The following is a 19217-nucleotide window of genomic DNA, read 5'->3' as shown; positions in this document are numbered from 1 at the left end:
GATAAACATTTTTTACAGAATCTGTTAATAAATGATTATGACTATGAAGGGTTTCATTCATCCAGGTAATGGTATATCTAGTATAGAGCAACTGGATAACTCAGCAAGGGCACAGGCCCCACAGACCCTGTCCTTACCACCTGCCGAATGGGGAGGGGGGAAATATTGCAACTACAACTTGCATAAAACTCAAACAGGACAAATTTCTTGTCCAGGATAATGCAAGGCAGGGTTGATAATATGTTCGGCGCTGCGGAATATGTTGGCGCTTTATAAATAAATGTTATTAATAGTAATAATAATGTACAGTCCACAGAGGCAAAGTAACAGCAGTATGATGAAAATGTCAGGTTAGTAGAGAGAACCTAGAACTAGTTTAAAGGTTCACATTCAAGGGTTTTCATGCCTCATGTGGTTTGGATCCCATACAGAAGAAATAGATCAGGGAGATATCTCCTGATATGCCCACCAAAGGGGGCCCTAGGGTGGCCCTAGGGTATAGGAGCAGTAGCACCGAGGGCAGCATCGGTGAACCAAAATAGATACATGGGCGTCTGCTCAGCTACTAAGAAGTGTAAAGCCATGGGGGCTGTTAACCATATGGGGCCCTACAGACCCCTATAATGTTTTGATATAGACAGAAATAGAGATAGATAGATAGATAGATAGATAGATAGATAGATAGATAGATAGATAGATAGATAGATAGTTAGATACTGTAGATAGATAGATAGATAGATAGATCAATAGAGATTATATATTTGTCTTAAATGTTATTTTTATCTATGTTATGAGGAAATTAGCAGCAATCTGATGAAAAAAGCAGAAGCAAAGACCTACAGTATCTGGCACAGATAAGGCAGAACCACACTGAGAAGGAACCACTCAGCTGGGCAGAGAGACTTTCCCATCCATTGGCACAAGATGGACAGAGGTAAGGGGTATAACAATTGGGACTGGGATGGGAGAGATCTATATGGGAATATGTCTGTATCATTAATATGGAGAGAGAACAGCACAGCAGGGAGGAGCCTATACCCTTGCATTAGCCACACCTGTGTGGATCTTTACCTGTATGCTGTGACTCCCTTGTGATGTGTGATAAAGTTATTTTGCATTACTGCTTGGAAGTGCTTGCCTTTCCTTGATACGAAGCGTGACTTACGGGGTGACCTCCTTACACAATATCTATCTGATATACTTTATCTGTAGTTATCATATCCCCCCTTGAGCGTAAGCAATCTGAACTTGGCCAGTCTTTCTTCATAACTGTGACCTTCCATACCCTTTTCCAGCTTAGTAGCTCTTCTTGGGACCCTCTCTATTTCATTAATATCCCTTTTGAGAAATCCAAACCAAAACTCCACTGCATATTCTAGTTGGGACCTTACCAGTTCTTTTGAGTGTGGGAGGGACTGGAATTCATATCTGAACCAGAACTGAAATGAATACTTCTAATTCAACTTTGCTATGAATATTATTTTTTCAAATATCCAGGAAAACGGCAAAATGATTCTCATAGTGAGGTATATGAAAATACCCCTGGCACTAAGGAACCTACTGTGTCTTCAAGAAAGATGATGAAGATTCATCAAAGACCTAAAGAAGACCTGTCATCAAAAAGTAATTTGTAAATTGCATTTCTGTGTACTGTGTGTGCGGTTTCCCTGTTATGGCAACTTACAGCATTAATGGTCATTGTATGCATGGTATTGATGTCTATAGAGCTCTATACTTTGGCCACATGTCAGTATGTAGGATACTGCAACTTTAAGACACACACCCAATATGTAATAAAAGGCACTACGTTTGCCCAGTATCAGTAACACATAGCAACCAATAAGATGTTTGCCTTTAAACAGTAGGCTAGTAAATGCTACCTGCTGGTATGGGTTACTGCTATGGGTTACTAGATGTAGGTAAGCCAAGAACTTTTTATTACCATGACCTGAAGAGCATAATTAGAATGTGTCCTTCATCTGTGTGAAATGCAGGCAGCCATATCTGCTAAAAGGTTGGCTTTCTATTCTTACATACACATAAAAATCCTCCCAATTTTAGTTATATACAGGTATAGAACCCATTATCCAGAATGCTCGGGACCAAGGGTATTCCGGATAAGGGGTCTTTCCGTAATTTGGATCTTCATACTGTACCTTAAGTCTAGTAAAAAATCAATAAAACATTAATTTAACTCAATAGGATTATTTTACCCAATAGGGCTGTTCTGCCCCAATAAGGATTAATTATATCTTAGTTGGGATCAAGTACAGGTACTGTTTTATTATTACAGAGAAAAGGGAATCATTTAACCATTAAATAAACCCAATAGGGCTGTTCTGCCCCCAATAAGGGGTAATTATATCTTAGTTGGGATCAAGTACAGGTACTGTTTTATTATTACAGAGAAAAGGGAATCATTTAACCATTAAATAAACCCAATAGGGCTGTTCTGCCCCCAATAAGGGGTAATTATATCTTAGTTGGGATCAAGTACAGGTACTGTTTTATTATTACAGAGAAAAGGGAATCATTTAACCATTAAATAAACCCAATAGGACTGTTCTGCCCCAATAAGGGGTAATTATATCTTAGTTGGGATCAAGTACAGGTACTGTTTTATTATTACAGAGAAAAGGGAATCATTTAACCATTAAATAAACCCAATAGGAATGTTCTGCCCCAATAAGGGGTTATTATATCTTAGTTGGGATCAAATACAAAGCACTGTTTTATTTTTACAGAGAAAAATGAAATCAATTTTAAAAATCTGAATTATTTTATTAAAATGGAGTCTATGGGAGACAGGCTTTCCATAATTTGGAGCTTTCTAGATATCGGGTTTCTGGATAACGGATCCCATACCTGTATATACCACAGTATAAAAAGATATTAGAATAGCTCTCATCTTTCATCAGACAAGGACCAAAGTACTGAATTCCAAATAGTTTTGCACTAGATGCCCAATAAACTTTCCATCATCTGTTATGTAATAGCCTAAAACAGCATTCTTCTCCTAGCAAAAGCAATAACTAATGTGTCTATGTACCATTTCCCTATCAGCTCTGAAGGCAAGTGAAACGTTGGGGACACAGAGGAGACTCCTGATGGTTCTGGTGACCCTGCTGGTTCTTGTCTTCATTTTCCTGATAATCCTGACCTGCCTCATGTTTATATACTGTGAGTTTCACCAATAGCGCCAATGACTTGTGTAATATATAACTATATATTCTTCAAACACACTTAACTCATCTGCTTATTGCAAACACCTAACATACACACACACACAAATTTCATGGGTGGGATCATTTCACTTGTGTGTGTTCTGGTTGACCGTGGAAGGACAAAATATGAGATAGCTAATAAATGAGGCTGAAGGACTTGATCAACATTTTGCTCAAATAATTCAAACTTTTTGGTTAGCTTCCTTAAACCTTACCAAAATGATCCAGTCTCTGGATCAATGTAGGGGCATATTTATTAGCTTTATTAACTTTTGTTGGTTCAAGCAGAACCAATGAGCATTGCATTTTTTAATCCTAGCATGTGATTTGCATTCCACCATAGAAAAGGATGATGATGTTGTGTGACAAACCAACAGTTGGACAAACTGGCACAGCTTTAGTACATCTGTCAGTTCATTAAACCATTTTTAAGTCAGGTTCAAGTTCTGCTACATTTATAAGAATTAAATGAAACTGCTGGGAACCCTTCCAGGGCTGTATTTAGGCCCGGTGCCACCCTCACTCACCTGTTACTGATCTTCTCTTTCCAGATTCTAAAATGAGCAGGCAGCTACAGCAGGAACGTGAGTATTCTCAAACTTTCTTCATATTCATTCATGCAAAAAAGTATAAAGACTTGAGTCTTGAGTCTGATGTCTTTTCTAAGATAAGAGCTGAAACCTGTAGTAAAAATCAGTAACTTGTATGTATGACTGTTTGTATGTACAGTATATCTTTATTTATAAAGTGCTACTTCTGTATGCAGCGCTGTACAGTAGAACATTAAATTAATACAACAAAACATGGGGTCATCATAATAATAGATAAACACAAAGTAAGATAATAAATAAAAATAGATACAAGGTACGGTTCCGATAAAAATCAAAGAGACAAGAGGATGGAGGTCCCTGCCCCGTAGAACTTACAATCTAAATTGGAGGCTACTAATAGGAGAATATAACAGCTGCAGGTTACAGTGGGTGACTCTGCAATATAAGTGTTAGTTCCTTGTTCAGGTGCTGTGCGAGTGCCCCAAGAGTTTAGTTTTAAACCTCTCCAGAGGAATTAAGGGAGGGCATTCCAGGGAGCAGCAAGGCAGAAAGGCTTGGGAAACAGCAGTAGTAGTGGGGGGTGCCACCAAGCGGTTGCTCTGAGAAGAGTGGAGGAGTCAGCCAGGACACAAGAGAAGAGATATAGCAAGGCACAGTGGAATGGAGGGCTTTGAAGATTGAAAGAAGAAGTTTGTAAGTTATTCTTGTTTTTATGGGAATCCACGATAAGGACTTTAGCAGTGGAGGGGCCTGGACTCTCCTTGATGAAAGGAGGAGAATTCTGGCAGCAGTATGAAATACAGACTGTAGGGGGTATAGATGGAAGTTAAGGAGGCCAGTCGCCCATTTGGGATAGAATGAGAGTATGCATAAGTGCCTTAGCTATTGCAGGTAACAGAAAGGGATGGATTTTGTGACAGAAGTGACAGGTTTTGACAGTGGTGTTAATATGGTCAGAGAAGGAGAGATCACCCCGAGGCAATGTGCCCAGTTGATGAGTGCGCCGTCAATAGACAGGGGGGAGTAGGACCAGGCTTAGATGGAAAGATGATTAGTTCAGTTATCTGGCTTATCTAGTGTGAAGCTCTGTCCCTTAAGCATACTGAGCCTACCTTATTCTTTGAATAGGAAGTTGGTCACAGATCTGTCCACTGTACCTGCATGCTGCCTCCTTCTCCAATGGTGCAGGGCTACAACTGGGATGTAAATGAGCCCTATCTAGCTGATGGGAGCCAATGTCCTAAATAACCACTCTCATACATACCGAGGCTTCTCACAAATCTTGTTTTAATAAAAGATTTAATGATAGAAAATGACATGAACATAGCAGAAATTAGTGTAAGGAGCAGGCAGAGAACAATTCTGATGAACTGGCAATTGGTCTGGGCAGGCAGCAAACAAAAAAGTTACATAGGTAATAGGCTAAATAGCTAATAGGAAAAAGCTTAAATAGCCCCTTAATTGGGCTTTTGCCTGTAGCTGGATCATAGGTGGTGTCAGCTAGGGAAAATGGACATGAGAAGTTGTCATTGACACAACATTCCAGGCCCAAAACACACTGGGCCTGATTCACTAAAGTGCGATAAAAATTATCGCACGCTTTTTTGCGGTAAAAAAAGACGCGATAATTTGCGCACGATTCACCATAGTATTATCGCCATTTTCGCATGGGTTATTTCTCGCCCTAGTTTTACCGCATGCGTTAATTTCCACGCTGAAAAGAATACGATCGCATGATTCACTATAACGTTTGCGCGCTAAATATCGCATTCGGCTATGCGAAAATTAATACCTACTACAGGCAGGCGAAAAATTATACAAAAGTACAGTAAATGATTTTTTGCAATAAAATATGGACTTACAGTGTTATTTATTCAAGTCTGTGTTTCCCCCAGAGTGATGCAGCCGCCAGTTTGCAGGGAAATGTTCATTTTTAATACAGTAATTTTCTGCAAGTATTGGCGTGTATGGCTAACATGGCGTGCGTTCATTTGTGCGACTATTTATATTTGGCTACAAATGATGAAATGTTTCGCCAGGCATGGATTCGCAGCAAATTTTATGACGTGCGTTGAATTTTTTCACGGCGGATTTTTTCATGCGTTTCGCAAAACAATCCGCCAATGGCAAAACGCATGAAAAAATTTGCCACGCAAAAATTCACCGCACATCCAAAAATTGATACAAGCGTCAAAAAACACATTTGCTCATCACTAGTGGCTACTATTTATAAGCATCTACTATTTATATGATACTATTTATATGCTACTATTTATATGTGGCTAATATTTATATACACCATTTATATGCGGCGACAATTTTTATACACTATTTCTATGCTACCATTCATATGCGGCGACTATTCGCGTGCGTAATTTAGCGCATGTACCGGCAAATACCACATTGAAATAGTCTTTGCGAGTTAAATAGCGCATGCAAAATCGCGTGTAAAAAAGCGCAAGTATGCTTATAGTGAATCGTGCGAAAAATCGCGAAAATTAAGACGCGATTAAATTTTTAGCGCACGCTATAAATAGCGCACGTTTTATCGCCCTTTAGTGAATCAGGCCCACTGTCTCCTGTGCAGCAAACCAGTACATCTCAGGGTCCTGCTTCTATACCAGGGGTTCCTGACACAGGGTTATGTCGTTCTCTGAATGACATAAAAGGCTGTAAGCTCATAGGTACGAATGGACAGTCTTGTATGGACCCCTAAGTGATGCAGAGCAGTATAAAACAATTTGCCAACATTACTTGTTTGTAAGGCTCATTACAAAGTATTGATTATTTAACATAAAATTCCAGTGTAACTTGGCTCTTGGTGTGCCTTTTAAAATTAAGTGTGACATAATTGCTCAAACCTAAAAAAAAAAAGGAACATGACAAAGCCCTCTAAGGAGTATGGGAAAAACTGCTGCAAGCCAAGTAAACTACTGGCGGAATTGTGTAGGAAGTTATATATTTTGTGCATAATTACCAGCAATACTAAATAGGTTTCTGATGCACAACATCTTTCTCCACCCCAATGGGGCACATACAGTCCAGGATCTGCAGTAAAGATAAGAATTCTGGACATGTATAACCATACATACAGTACACCCATATAAAAAAACATATTTATATAACTTTCTTTGGGAATTCTAATGATTTCTGTTTCTTTGCAGATGAGCAGAAAGCCAACTTTATAACAGAAATCACAACCATGAACCAGACACTGGGTGAGCAATTGTGTTTTTTTTCTTTTATTAAGGCATTAAAAGCAGAGCGATCGTTTGTTAATCTTACTGCTATATGAGATAGGCTCCAGATCTTAGTGTGCAAATATTCTCCATCACTTGCATTTACCTATAGTAAACGAACCATATTATTTTCAGGTGACTGTATGATCCGTGGGTCTATAAATATATTGTTTACCTTTCATATTTCTTTTCAGATTCCCGTATATCAGAGGCTATTAAAAGTCTAAGACAGGACACCTTAGAGACAATACAAAAAGGTAACTATCACCATTCGGTTTATTTATACAGCACTACCAAGCAGTGCTTTACATTAATTTATAATGTAGGGGATCAGAAAACCCTTTCCCCATTTTTCTCTCTGTGACATCATCCAGCCCGGTTACAGACTGGAGAAAAAACCCGATTGGCTGAGCGCCCCAGTGGACTTCTGGGAAAAAAGGAGGATCCAGGGAGTGCCTGGTTTTGGAGCCAGGGGTGGGGCCAGCAGGTTATAAGTAGCCCCTGCCATAGTACCAGACAGAGAGAACCAGATCCAGAGTGAGTAACCAGCTATGTGTGCTCTGCTTTGTATCGAGCTCCAAACTATAAAGAGACAGGTCTGCTAAGTTGCTTGTGACTACCTGTACCTCCGTGTGAGTCTCCCCTGTGTGAAGGCAGGTGTTTCTTGAGTGCCTGCTATGTGGGAGCAACTGCCTATCTAAAGGGAGAGGTATTTTGGGGCAGGTAGCGCTACCTGGGGGGGACTAAAGACTTCTTGGGTAGGGATGTAGCGAACCTGAAAAAAAAAATTTGCGGACCCGTTCGCGAACTTACACCAAAACTCGCGAATATTCGCGGACTTTGCGAACCCCATAGACTTCAATGAGAAGGCGAACTTTAAAAACTAGAAAAGCCATTTCTGGCCAGAAAACTGATTTTAAATTTGTTTAAAGGGTGCCACGACCTGGACAGTGACATGCAGGAGGGGGATCAAGGGCAAAAACTTCTCTAAAAAATACTTTGTTGGCACAGCATTGCACAAAAAAAAACCGCAAGATATTCTAGCGAAAATACACGGCTTTTTTTCTTTCGCGTTAAACACCATGAAAACGGGATTTGCGGAAAAACGCCATGTGTGATTTGTGCGATATTTTTCGCGACGATAAAAAAACCGCGGAACCCAAACTGCGAACATACGCTGAAAGTTCGCGAACATACGCGTTCGCGAACACCCGATGTTCGCGCGAATTTGTTCGCCGGCGAACAGTTCGCTACATCTCTATTCTTGGGAAAGGGACTTTGCAAGAGACTGAACTTGGAAAGGGTAACATAGTACGTAGTACATAGTAATGTAACCCTTTCTTAGTTCTCTTTGAATTATAAGATACTCGGAACTGGGATTTTGGCGCAGTGGCTCCACCTAGTGGACACCGAGGAACACACCTCAAGGGACTTTCCACTAGGAATAATCACACACAGTTGCAGCAATATCAAACTTTATTTAACTGTTGAAATAGAATGTAAAACAGCTTAGGGATAACTGAATTTCCTGTCCCAACTTGGATCCAGATAGACCCCAACCCTTAAATCAGTTCAGTCCCTTCCCCAAGAGCTCTTAAGTCCCCCCAAGTAGCGCTACCTGCCCCAGAGTACCTTCCCCTTGGAAAAGGTGGCTGCTCCCACGTAGCAGGAAAACAAGCAATACCTGTTCACACCAGGGTACACACACGGAGATTCCACAGAGGACTTTGTAAGCGCTGGCAGCCCTGCAGACTCTTATCCCTTTAGTCTGAACTCACACCACTTGGTCCTGGCTGCTCACTCTGTTTCTCTCTTCCAACAACTGGCAAAAACAACAGGGGCTCCCTTTATCAACTCTGGGCCCGCCCCTTTATTTTTGGCTCCAAACTTAAGCACACCTCTTCCCAGACGTGCACTGGGGCATCCAGCTAATTGGGTTCCTCCCCAGTCTGTAGCTAGCCTGGATGATGTCACAGACTGAGAAACAGGGGACAGCGTTCTCTGATCCCCTACATTCTCCCCTTGGACAAACCGGCAATGGCCTCGCTTGTCATACCCCCTTACCCTCAGAAACAGTACAACACTCAATAGGGTTCTCCACAGTGGTCCCCCTTTGACTCAACCCCTCGTCTCCTTCAGGGGAGTCACTCTCAGATATGGAAGGCTCATAGTAGGACTTCAGTACTGTTGGGCCTTTGTAAGTCTTACAGTTCCGGGCCTGATGACCCATCACATGGCACTTGTAACATTTCTCTTACGCCACCGGCGTACTTTACACAGTGCAGACTTTTGCAGTTATATGGACATTGCTTTACTTGACTCTGTTCATCTGGCAAATCAAACAATCTCTTATTGGGCAGCACGCCTCCCGGTGCTGTAAGGTTTTTTAAAAATGGAAACAATTGGTGCTTGATTGCAAAGTCCCTGCTGAAAGTGAAAAGATAAATATATGGGTAAATGCAGGGTGAGATGGTGAAAGTGGAGGGAAGTATGGGGTCAAGCAAACAGGCTGTTGGGTGGGAACAGGCCAGAATTCTTCCATATTTTTCTACTGTTGCAGGTAGAAAAAGTGTAAAATAGATGTAACTATAATGAAAGTTAGATTCATATTGTCATTGAATGGAATGCTGAGCAAAATGTGGTCTGTTTTGTCTTTAAAAAAATGAGCAAGGTCTTGAGTAGTTACAGTAGTGGGTGGAGGATGTGGTGGGGACACAGTGGGGAGTTAAATGTGGCAAGAGTGTTTGCAGTTTAGAGGATAGAAAAGATGAGAAGTATGGTTGACTGGCTATTGATAGAGCTCAATTGTAGCAGGAAAGCATGGACTTAAAGTAAAGGAAGTCAAGATCAGTTTGTGACTTCATCCACTGATGTTCAGCTCATTGAGAACATCCTATGAGCTACTGAGAGGAAATAGTGCGCTATAGTTGTGGTTTAACAGGACGCCAGTAACGTGGTTGGATGCACAAGGGTGTAAAGAGCTGAGGAGAGCATTGTTGTAGAGCAGTGGTCAGAAAACCTTTTTTGCACCGCGGACCAGTTTCAAGCAAGACAATTTTTCCAAGGACCATGGGTGGGGGGGGGTGTGATGCAAATAGTGCATAGTATATAATTCAATTATTACATATATAATGTAAATGTAATAATTACATTTTATATAATGCACTTTAGTTTTATTATTATTACATTATAAAATATGATACACATCATCATAATACATAATCATATATAATCATAATACAAAATCAGTGGGAGACCTGAGCTTGTTTCCCTGCAACTAGATGCGCCCAGCCCCTTTGCTCTTCTTACGCCTACCTAAGCGGTGACCTCACCTGCTGGTTAGTATGGGGCTTTAGGTACTTTGGTTCTTGTCCCAATCAGTAGACAGCTTCCTGGGCTTTGCATAGCTGTTGTCATGGCTGTGTAACACATTGGAGAGTTGGGATAACAGGTGATTGGAACCAGAGGTGACCCGATTCAGCACAGCCCACGGCCTGGCACCGGTCCCGGGCCTGGTGGTTGGGGACCCCTGTTGTAGAGAGAAGCAGCTACTGTAGATACAGAAGAATATGAGCGACCTGTTGTGCTGCTACTGCTGGTAGTTGCTGGGGGCCAATTGCATTAATATTTCTGTATGTGTTCGTGGAGTGTGATGATTTGGAGTTAGTGAGTTTGGAGGCGGCTGGAGAATCGCAGATGTCAATATGAATGTTATATGTCACCTGGAATGAAAACAGAAAAGTGATCTAAAAGGAATCTAGGGACAATATATTACTGTAGAAAGGTTTGGGAAGACTGTGTGATAAAAGTCATGTAATATCATCTTAGTGTTGTGGTTTCTTACCAAGGAGATGACAAACAGCTTAGGCTATTGTGTGGATTATGACTCCTGGCACCTGGTCTGGGGTTATTTGTCTGTTAGTCTCGGCACCATGAGCCATCAATGAAACAGAACAAATGTCTCGAGGGTTTCTTCTCTATGACACCATATGAATATTAACATTAAAAATGGATCACTGGTCTATTCTATAGGAACATTGGAAGGAATGATAATTTATCAAATTACAGTTGTTAGGCAAAGCTTTAGTGTACTCAGTAAAGCTGGTATATTTAGCCTATTCAGAGTCTTTTTTTTTCAGAGTTTTTATTTCAAAGAAGCAAAGTTTCCAGTAATATGGCCCTGCCTGCCATGCAGCAAAACCTCAAGTATAATAAATGTACAGTCAGGGTTTCACACACACACACACACGGCTCCTCATCCAGTAATACGGGAACCACATCAACTACTACTTCGGAAGTCAGAAATTTTTTTTTAAAATACCTTTTAATCATGTCAGGTAAAGCTCACAATATCAAAGTAATTTTCAACAGTGTAATTCTGATATTTCCATCGGACAATCTTACTGTAGAAAGTCTGCTCCAATATGTAAACTGGTCCAGTTAGATGGAGTGTGTAACGGCGCTACCCATAACTGGCAGGCACCCATTACAGTGCAAAGTATAGGAACAGCCTTTACTGCAGTCAGACATGGTACACAGCGATGCTATGAAGCAAGGCACACTTTCATTAAAAGGTAGTTTCTTGCAGGGAGGCAGGTTACAGACTGGGGCTCTGGTTGCTCTAGTATCCCAAAGTACTTACTCCTAGTCAAGACAACAGACTATCCTTACTGGCAAACCTATGTATCTCTCACTCCAAGAGTAAGCTCACACCCAACTACTACTCACTTACGTTCCCCACTTGGTCTGGCCACAGTGGTCTTCAATCCTGCCTGTTAGATGTTCTTCTCATGTTCTTTATCATGTTTTTATATACGTGACATCTTTTTCTTCAAAAACTTTTCTGTGCTTTAGTACATTTAGCGTTTAAAAGTGAAAAGAAGCTTGTCTGAATGTTTATTGTTTATTATAGTGCCAATTTCAGGTTCCCTTTCCTTCAATCTCCACATTTATCAGTAATAGAAGCTCAGGGCAACAAGTGATTTGAAATGACTATAGTGGAAGTTACAGTGCAGCACAGGCATCAGGCAGAACTTCTATGTTCACTTGTACAGACCCAAACTCTGTCTTCTCTTTCAGAGATACGTCAGTGTGATTCTGGCTGGAAATCCTTTGATGGAAGCTGTTATTATATTGTTACCACTGAGGAGAATTGGACAGAGGCCCGGGCCTTTTGTAAATCAATGAACAGCAACCTGGTTATTATCAACAGTGAGAGGGAACAGGTGAGGCACTTACATACGTATATTGTATCAAGGTACAGAATCACTTGCCATAAATTAAAGCATTTAAACCCATGAATTACATTTTCTTTCAAGGTTTAAAACCACTACTGTAAACAAAATAGATTTGGATCCCTGTATATTGCACTACTGCCAGCCCTACATTATTTCCACATATAAGAATAATATGGTACCAAAGCTCGGGGCATTCATTCATTATGATTTCTATGGCAAATCTGTTGGTGGGGTGTGGTGGGGTATTAGCAGCTTGAACCATCTCTTCAAATAGATGTCATTCAATAATACAAGGATATCATCTACATGGGGAAATATCCCTCTGTATGTGTTCCTTATCTTCACATTCCAAGTGATACACAGAGGCCAATATCTCCTTACAATCTCCTCAATATCCCAACATCTCCTGTTCTAGCACCCCCTTAGACCAAACCAACTAGGGAACTGTTTTTTTTAAGAAATGTATTAGAGCTGAATACAGATAACCCTGAGTTGTAATACTATATGAAATGTGTGTAGCTTTCTTTCAAAAGTTTAAATAAATGATAGTAACTTAATTTACTTCTGCTAAACCTGATCCTGAGCTGCTAATTCCCCCTACATACCATTATATTAAAAGTTTTGGCTTCTTTGTCTTCCTGGTAACTTTGATCATTTTGACTAATGGTTTTTGGGCTGTCCATAATGTCAATCAAGGAATCCCTTTTTACAGTATGCCACCATGATTTCTGCACTTGGTCCACCAAAGTCAATTAGTAATGGGGTTCCACTTGTTTGTTAATACCCAGTTGCCACTTGCTCTCCTTTATCACTTACCCATGGCCTTGTAATAGTCTCATTTACTAGTATATCATATTACCAATCCTGGGTTGTTTTCTACAGTTATATTACCAATCCTGGGCTGTTCCAACAAACTGGTGGGAGTCTATAGCATATGTGTAGTATATCTTCGTCTTGGAATGAGATGTGTCTTCTGCTTCCCTAGAAATTCCTTGAAAATATTACAGACGACTCCTACTTTTGGATTGGCCTCAAAAGGGATAATGATGATATAAATGGGTGGAGATGGGTGGATGGAACACTCCATAATTTATCAGAAGGGTAAGAATCTTTCCCTGGTTTTATTGAGTGTCAATTAGGAAAATGTGATGTATGGGAATGTGTGTGTGTGTTTGTGTGTAACATGCCCTGCGGAATAAACCACTCATACTAATGTGTCAACCTGTTCCCACCCACCGCCTTCACCTTCTTCTTGCCATCTCCCAGCACTGTTAAAACAACCCAGCAGCTGCTGCTCACTCTCAAACACCCAAAGGCCCTCTGCCTGTCACCTCAACCATCCTGAAGCCACCACTCACCCCTCTCAACCGGCCCAACCATTCTCAAGCTGTCAGTCACCACAACCCTACTGGCAGCAGGGAGAGGTAAAAATTAGGGAAAATCTGAAGCAATAACCAATCAGAGAAACAGGAAGGAGGGCAGGTTGAGTGCAGGTTAATGATCCCCCCCCACAAACAGATAGACTGAGCTGTAGCCTATAATGAATAATGTACCACCTATTCAAACGTATAAAGATATCCAAAGTCACCTTGGAGTTCACGTGATCTGTATAAAAGCACTAGGCCTGCAGCTTTGCAAGTCAAAATGTGTGAGCTAACTAGCATTTCATGCTTTTGTGCTAGAATTCTAGGAAAAAATGCTGCATTGTGGGAAAAAATGTGTCACATTTGTAAATGTATAAGCACATTTGTACATTTGTATAAGCCCTTCATTACACAGGGATATTTAATGCATGGTCACACTAATTTTAACTGTTCTAATGAATTTAGCATTCTCTCATTAATTTCATCCTAAATGAAATTTCTATCTATTTAGATAGTTTAGATGTTACTTCACATATGCACTCCAATTCTCATAGTCTCCTCTTTTATATTGTGATATATTGACTCTACCACATTATGTATATGTTTTCTCTTTCTGCTCGTTCCTGTCTCATTAACATCACAAGTGCTGGTATGAGCTGATTTTTTATATTTATCTGCTTTATATTAATCTTATACTGAAATGGGGACAACGTGACCCATAATGCCATTCTGTGTGCGGCACCTAAACCTGCAGTTCCTGGTATAACTCAGTTTGCAATTCTTCTGCAGATTCTGGTACGAGGGCGAGCCAAATAACGAAGCTGGAACAGAAGACTGTGGTCACCTGTGGATTGAAAAAAAGTGGAATGATGTTTATTGCACCGATCAGTATAAAGCAATCTGTGAGAGAAAACTGACATGTTGTGGTTAGTTTTGGAGCCATGAATACCAGTTTTATGAGCAGCTTATTACAATACAAGTCCAGAAAAAAACAAAAAAAAACTAAAATCTTCTAAAAAAAATGACAGAGACCATATACCCATCCAAATGAGGAGTATATAGCTCCACTTCTTGACAAATGCAATGTATATACTGCTATAATATCTGGGGTGGGGCTGAACAATATTGCAATGAACAATACTGCCCTCCCTCTGGTTATAATGCCTTCTGATTAACTGCAAAGTACGGTCCTCAAAATGTCTGCCTTCAGTCAGCTGATGTGTAAGCACAACCATGTGCCTTCCCCAAAGAATCACTTGCCTACAGCATTGGGATCTGTATCTGCTTTTCAATAAATTGCTGCAATGAAATCCTTGAGTCTCTCCGATCAGTGCCAAGTGATGGTGTCACAGATATCTCTGCTTTCTGGGGTGGGAAGGGCTAAACCAGGGATTATTAATCCAAGTTACATGACCATAAAATATGTCACCATGTTGCTTAGGATGGGCCTCCGTGATCCCTTTTAATGCATTGTCATAGTTACATATATTAACAGGTAGGGTTGAAAAAATAGTCCATTGGTTTAAACTCCTAAACTCCTAAACAAACCCCTCAGATACTGTATATCCACACACTTATACCAGGATATATATATATTAATTTATAAACCATATATACCAACATCAATACTAACTGTAGATATTAGTATCACAATAGCCTTGGATACTATGCTTGTTCCAGAAATCATCCAGGCCCCTCTTATAGGCATTAACTGTATCTGCCATCACAACATCACTAGGGGCCAGATTCATGAAATCACGAGTTTGAATCCCGAATGGGATAAATTCGGATTGGATACAATAATTTCTTAAGATCGTAAAATGCAGGAAAACCTTTCCGACTTTGATCCTTCAGTGCATGATTTTGGAAGCCTGCCATAGGGCTCAGTGGCACTCTGCAGCTCCAACCTGGGCCAAGGAAAGTCTCCCATAGGGCTCAATGGCACTCTGCAGCTCCAACCCGGCCCAAGGAAAGTCTCCCATAGGGCTCAATGGCACTCTGCAGCTCCAACCCGGCCCAAGGAAAGTCTCCCATAGGGCTCAATGGCACTCTGCAGCTCCAACCCGGCCCAAGGAAAGTCTCCCATAGGGCTCAATGGCACTCTGCAGCTCCAACCCGGCCCAAGGAAAGTCTCCCATAGGGCTCAATGGCACTCTGCAGCTCCAACCTGGCCCAAGGAAAGTCTCCCATAGGGCTCAATGGCACTCTGCAGCTCCAACCTGGCCCAAGGAAAGTCTCCCATAGGGCTCAATGGCACTCTGCAGCTCCAACCCGGCCCAAGGAAAGTCTCCCATAGGGCTCAATGGCACTCTGCAGCTCCAACCCGGCCCAAGGAAAGTCTCCCATAGGGCTCAATGGCACTCTGCAGCTCCAACCTGGCCCAAGGAAAGTCTCCCATAGGGCTCAATGGCACTCTGCAGCTCCAACCCGGCCCAAGGAAAGTCTCCCATAGGGCTCAATGGCACTCTGCAGCTCCAACCCGGCCCAAGGAAAGTCTCCCATAGGGCTCAATGGCACTCTGCAGCTCCAACCCGGCCCAAGGAAAGCCTCCCATAGGGCTCAATGGCACTCTGCAGCTCCAACCCGGCCCAAGGAAAGCCTCCCATAGGGCTCAATGGCACTCTGCAGCTCCAACCCGGCCTAAGGAAAGTCTCCCATAGGGCTCAATGGCACTCTGCAGCTCCAACCCGGCCCAAGGAAAGTCTCCCATAGGGCTCAATGGCACTCTGCAGCTCCAACCCGGCCCAAGGAAAGCCTCCCATAGGGCTCAATGGCACTCTGCAGCTCCAACCCGGCCTAAGGATAGTCTCCCATAGGGCTCAATGGCACTCTGCAGCTCCAACCCGGCCCAAGGAAAGTCTCCCATAGGGCTCAATGGCACTCTGCAGCTCCAACCCGGCCCAAGGAAAGTCTCCCATAGGGCTCAATGGCACTCTGCAGCTCCAACCCGGCCCAAGGAAAGTCTCCCATAGGGCTCAATGACACTCTGCAGCTCCAACCTGGCCCAAGGAATGTCTCCCATAGGGCTCAATGACACTCTGCAGCTCCAACCTGGCCCAAGGAATGTCTCCCATAGGGCTCAATGGCACTCTGCAGCTCCAACCCAGCCCAAGGAAAGTCTCCCATAGGGCTCAATGGCACTCTGCAGCTCCAACCTGGCCCAAGGAAAGTCTCCCATAGGGCTCAATGACACTCTGCAGCTCCAACCTGGCCCAAGGAAAGCCTCCCATAGGGCTCAATGGCACTCTGCAGCTCCAACCCAGCCCAAGGAAAGTCTCCCATAGGGCTCAATGGCACTCTGCAGCTCCAACCCGGCCCAAGGAAAGTCTCCCATAGGGCTCAATGGCACTCTGCAGCCCCAACCTGGCCCAAGGAAAGTGTCCCATAGGGCTCAATGGCACTCTGCAGTTCCAACCCGGCCCAAGGAAAGTCTCCCATAGGGCTCAATGGCACTCTGCAGCTCCAACCCGGCCAAAGGAAAGTCTCCCATAGGGCTCAATGGCACTCTGCAGCTCCAACCCAGCCCAAGGAAAGTCTCCCATAGGGCTCAATGGCACTCTGCAGTTCCAACCTGGCCCAAGGAAAGTCTCTACCCTGGATAATAATGCCTTGGCAAATCCTTGTGGGAGCCAGAATATGCTCACTAGCTAGCCCTGCCTGTTTATCACACCTAGTGTGATCTATTATAGGAGCTGCCTGACCTTTCTGGGCCTACCTACACACAGGTTCCACAATATCTCTTACCATTCTGCTTAGACAAACTCTGTTACGAAAACGGCATCTCTCCTTATGGCTGCTTAGCTTTTTATACTATACCACAGTGCCACCTTATGGCCAAACTGTTGAACTGCAAAAGGTTTTGCTATGACCCAGGAACAGGGACTTACTTCCCATTATATTAAGGACCCTTTATAGCTGTCCAAATAATAACTGCCATAGCGTAAGGGCACAATTTAACAGTTCCCTAATCGTACATGAAAATTGTAAGTTTGTAATTATACAAATGTGAGTTATTAAAAAGTTTATGTTTGTAAATGTTTGAAATTGTTGTAATGTGGGCAATTGACCACTAGATGACAGTAAGGGCAATTGTGTTTTATAATGAGTATAAAAATATAATATAGGACTCTAGCCACCAGGGGGAAGCATAGTGCAGAAGGTATAAAAGGCTGCTGCATATTAGTCATGGGATCCAGACTCAAGATGCTTGGCAGGAGCAACATCACCTGCAGGAGGGTGAGTTGGGACCCAGTTAGAGAGACAGTCACAGTTGGCTAGGAACAGTCAGAACAGATAAGCAACTTTAATAACATACATTAGATGTATGAGGCAGTCAGGAATAGTGGATACGGGCAGTGGTCGCTCCATCTAGGAGAAAGTAGAATTAGTTACCGATGGATCCATCCATTAATTAGGGGCAAAGTGCTAGACCAGGACCAGTTAAGGGTGCTGGGGCCTTCAATGAATTCCACCAGCATGGAAAGTCCTGTACAGGAGAGCAAAGTGGCATTGGGTTAATCCTGACCAGAGGCTTGAGTAACAGAAGCTCTGGAAGAGAAGAATGCCAGATTGCTAGAAAGAAACATATGGGGAAATTGGTGTCCCAGTATAGTGATGGAAGTGACTGGCAATAACCTAAATGAAGGGAACTGTGTTATTCACATAAAAACAGAGAATTGGAGACGAGCTGTATTGAACGTGATGTGCCTGATACGTAATTATAAAATAAATCAGAACATCTGGAGGGGTGGAAACCCACACAGACAATGGGGAACATACAAACACCTTGTAAATGGTGCCCTGGCTGGGATTGAACTCAGGACCCAGCACTACAAGGCAGTATCATCCACCATGCTGCTTGTATAGCCAGGGGAAACCCAATATGACTAAATATAGGGGAGAGAAGGTCACTTCTCTCCCCTATATTCATCTTGCAATATGACCTTGGTCACTAGGTGGCAGTATAACAATGTATATGGATATAAACCATGATAGTTAAACCTAATACACAAATTTTAACTGCTGGGGCAGCACACCCATAACCACCCTGTGTAACCCTTTTATGTTTTATCTCAAGTTCTATTATTTTATTTTCAGCCTGAATAACTTTTATAGCACAGTAAACCACTAAAACTGCCATTTTGATTTCACTAGCCAAAAAAAATATTGCTTTAAGTGGTTTTATTGCATTCTGCGTTGCTCTTAAATTTCTGTTTTTGCCCATGTAAATTTTGTGTGCAATATTTCATTACATAACACATAGTTTGGGAAATCTATGCATATTAAGCACTAAAGGGGATGTGAATTCTCAAGAACTTAACTCAGTGTTTCTCTATAGCCCTGAGATAGGAAAGTACTATAACTCATGTTGCTCTAAAAAAAATCAGATGGCAAAACCATTAAAACAGGGGTAAAACACAGCTAACTGGCACTTTCTATTCCTTAGTGCCTGCAGCTGAATGAGGAGTGGGCGAGTCTCACTCATGTTTCACTCCCTTATCTGTGCCGGACTTGCTCTTATCAGCAACTGACCAATGACAATCCAGTAAACAAACTACAGTGCTTTTTTTTCAAGTCTGGTATAGGGCAGTCCCTGCTTTTG

At 42.1% G+C, this 19217-nt stretch overlaps 1 protein-coding gene across 1 annotated transcript; it reads left to right on the top strand.

Moving 5' to 3' along the window:
- The first annotated feature begins 924 nt into the window (after positions 1 to 924).
- LOC116409564 (hepatic lectin-like) lies at positions 925 to 14925 on the top strand. The gene is made up of 6 exons (XM_031898242.1): positions 925 to 934; positions 3064 to 3180; positions 7209 to 7271; positions 12094 to 12239; positions 13237 to 13352; positions 14405 to 14925. The coding sequence occupies exons 1-6, from the start codon at positions 925 to 927 to the stop codon at positions 14544 to 14546; spliced, it is 594 nt and encodes a 197-aa protein (XP_031754102.1). The 3' UTR covers positions 14547 to 14925.
- Positions 14926 to 19217: the final 4292 nt, after the last annotated feature.

This window comes from Xenopus tropicalis, chromosome 3 (genome assembly GCF_000004195.4).
Source record: "Xenopus tropicalis strain Nigerian chromosome 3, UCB_Xtro_10.0, whole genome shotgun sequence".
NCBI lineage: Eukaryota > Metazoa > Chordata > Amphibia > Anura > Pipidae > Xenopus > Xenopus tropicalis.
Note: the sequence above shows the minus strand (reverse complement) of the source record. Positions and strands in the feature narration are given on the sequence as shown.

Coding starts and splice junctions, on each gene's coding strand:
- LOC116409564 (XM_031898242.1), top strand. Junction 3,181..7,208: donor CTGCCTCATGTTTATATACT/GTGAGTTTCACC, acceptor ATTTCTTTTCAG/ATTCCCGTATATCAGAGGCT. Junction 12,240..13,236: donor TCAACAGTGAGAGGGAACAG/GTGAGGCACTTA, acceptor CTGCTTCCCTAG/AAATTCCTTGAAAATATTAC.